Raw genomic sequence first — 2,688 nt, 5'->3', positions numbered from 1 at the left:
GTTTATAAAAAGTCTTGCTACTTTGGAAACAAATAGGGTGACTAATTAGACACTTGGTATTATTTTCATGGCATTAAAACTTGCATCGTACTACAATTCTACTTTGGAAACATATTAGATCACGTAGACACTTTGTGTTGTTTTGATATTTGAAGGTGCATTTGGAAACTATTGAAAACCTGATTGAGCTCAGTTAAAGATAGAAGGACCAAAAGCGCATGCTTGCTGGGAAGTTGTACGGCGCTCAGGATACTTGAAGACGCGTATTTTTCTTGTACAATACGCCAAAATACTCTATATATAGAAAAGGATACACAGTGTGATCGTCATAACTACCACTCTCTCTCTCTCTCTATCTTCTAGATATTTTTCGTTGGGTTTTTCTCCAATTTAGAGCTTTTATTAGGGTTACGTTTTAGTGTTCATTAGCCATAGATTAAGAGTTGAAGCAACCTTTGATAGTTCATCATGTAAGTTTCATCGTTTTGTCAAATTTTAGTGCTAGGTATAAATCATCAAACGTTTTGTGGTTTCTTTTCTTTTACGTTCAAATTAGTGGCCAATCTGCTGATTTTGTTTAACGTACTTTAGAGATTATAGCTAGGATTTTGATTTTAAGGATAACCCCTTTCATATATGATGTAATGAATTCCTGTTTTCACAGAGAATCTTCCAAGGTGCTGCAACGAATTGCTAAGACTACGGATATGGCACATTTAGCCGGAATGGATGCAATTACTCTAACAAAACTGATTCTAGATGCACATACCAGAGCTGCGGAGCATTCAGACGCATGCAAAGATCTTTTCAGACGTGTGAAATTTGTTGGAAATCTGCTTGTTGAGCTAAGAGTACGTGATCTCAATGTTTCGGCAATAAGAAAACCTTTGGTGGACTTAGAGGAGGCCCTCCGCAGGACATATCTCCTTGTAGCTAAAAACCAAGAACACAATTATGCCTATAAATTTGCCTTGGGGTGGAAAATTAACAGAAAATTTAAAAAAGCCCTCAAAGAAATTGACACGATTATTAGTATCATAACACTGATTTTTTTTGTAGACTATAACCGGCCACCTCAGGTACTGTTTCTTGGTTCTGACATTTACCTTAATTTTGTTAAATGTTTTTTTTTTGGGATATGTTTATGATTATAAATTTATAATTTGTTTGTTTATTATAGATCACCAATTCCACAGACAAGGAGATACTATTACAAGAAGGTTATTGTGGGGATAAAGTTGATGATGGAGAAGTGATTCAGAACGTGTCATGCGATGATTTCGAATGTTCAGTTGACGATGTAGAATTGACTTGGAACGTGTCAGAAGAAGATGTACGAGAAAGGCGCTAAAGCGACTATATTCCTATCGATTTACATAGGCACTTTGTTGGAGTTTTAGATACGTACTATCTCAAGGATTATAGAGGCTACCTATAAACTGTTATAAACTGTTATGGTGATTTCATATTATATTAGCGGGTACACCACTATGTCAGAAAACTTAGTGCATAAAGGAGAATTCCGTATATATTTTTCTTATAAATCAAAAAATTATATTTATATAATCTAATTTCAAAATATCAAATTTATCTTTGATAAACTTTTAAAATATTCTAATTTTTTGAAATATTAATATTTTTGTTTTAATTATGTCATGATGTCTAGTTAGACACCCCTCATAGTCTTGAAACATTTTCGAAGTAAAATATTTAGAAATTATTAGAAATTCTTTGATTTAAAAAAAATTTCTTTACAAAGCATAATACTATTTTCAAGTTTGATCTAATTGTGGGATGTGACATCATACATAGTCTTTTCTTTGCCTTCAGTTTCATGTACACATTTAACAGCATATCTTTGTACCAATAATTTGGTTACTCTCAAGTTCAACGATCCAAAATACTTGCAATATTCATTGGCATTGTGTTAACTACTACAATATTAACCCAATAGAGCTGCATATTATTCAACATACCTTATAAATAATATATCTTGAAAATCATTTTCAAGGGTTCTTGTTCGTCCATGATATGGACACCTTGTTTCTAACACCAAATCCACATTGTTCAACGCACCTTATTTCAATCAATTTATTTGATTAAGTTAGCACTTGATTTTAAGTCAACACACCTTCTTCCGAGTAGGTCTTGGGCTTCTTTATTCAATCTTCCTAGAAGGTTCATGAACTCTTTTATCCAATCTTTCTAGATGAGTCATAGACTCTGATAAAACTTTCCCACTTCTCCGTATGGGTCTGTCATGGTCATTACATATACAAATACAACCACTTCCCCAACTTGGTCTGTGGTTATTACATATACATGTACAACTAACATATAAAATGTGTTAGTGTAACTGATGACCTTATTAGTCTTTATTCAATTACGTAGATCGAGTAACGGGCAGGCATAACAACCACGTATCAACATATAATACTATACTAGTTACTTACTGTCATATCATAGCAGCAACTATATTCTTCATTAATATTATTAATACGAATTAGCTATGAAATAAAGATTGGCCAGTTAACACAGTCAGGAGGCAGGACCATTTTGGCATATAGTTTTTCTGAATCTAACGACCAGACCAACGTTTTTATCCTAGGCACCACTCTCGTAACTAGCTCAATTATAACCAAAATTAATGAATAATCTTATACTAACGATGTTAATAACAACGACAAT

The 2,688-nt window shown here is 33.1% G+C and overlaps 1 protein-coding gene across 1 annotated transcript; it reads left to right on the top strand.

Annotated features, from left to right (window-relative positions):
* The first annotated feature begins 338 nt into the window (after positions 1 to 338).
* Positions 339 to 1,473, top strand: LOC111901057 (cell number regulator 13). The gene is made up of 3 exons (XM_023896924.2): positions 339 to 470; positions 665 to 1,079; positions 1,181 to 1,473. Exons 2-3 carry the CDS (start codon positions 708 to 710, stop codon positions 1,349 to 1,351), a joined length of 543 nt encoding a protein of 180 aa, XP_023752692.2. The 5' UTR covers positions 339 to 470; positions 665 to 707; the 3' UTR covers positions 1,352 to 1,473.
* Positions 1,474 to 2,688: the final 1,215 nt, after the last annotated feature.

The sequence above is a fragment of the Lactuca sativa genome, chromosome 4 (genome assembly GCF_002870075.4).
Source record: "Lactuca sativa cultivar Salinas chromosome 4, Lsat_Salinas_v11, whole genome shotgun sequence".
In the NCBI taxonomy this organism is placed as follows: domain Eukaryota; kingdom Viridiplantae; phylum Streptophyta; class Magnoliopsida; order Asterales; family Asteraceae; genus Lactuca; species Lactuca sativa.
This window is presented reverse-complemented; position numbering and strand designations above follow the sequence as displayed.

What these genes read in the sequence shown, in the direction of transcription:
- LOC111901057 (XM_023896924.2), top strand. Translation starts at nt 708, where the DNA reads ATGGCACATTTAGCCGGAATGGATGCAATTACTCTAACAAAACTGATT. An exon ending in ACTATAACCGGCCACCTCAG is followed by an intron (nt 1,080 to 1,180) that starts GTACTGTTTCTT and finishes TGTTTATTATAG; the next exon opens with ATCACCAATTCCACAGACAA.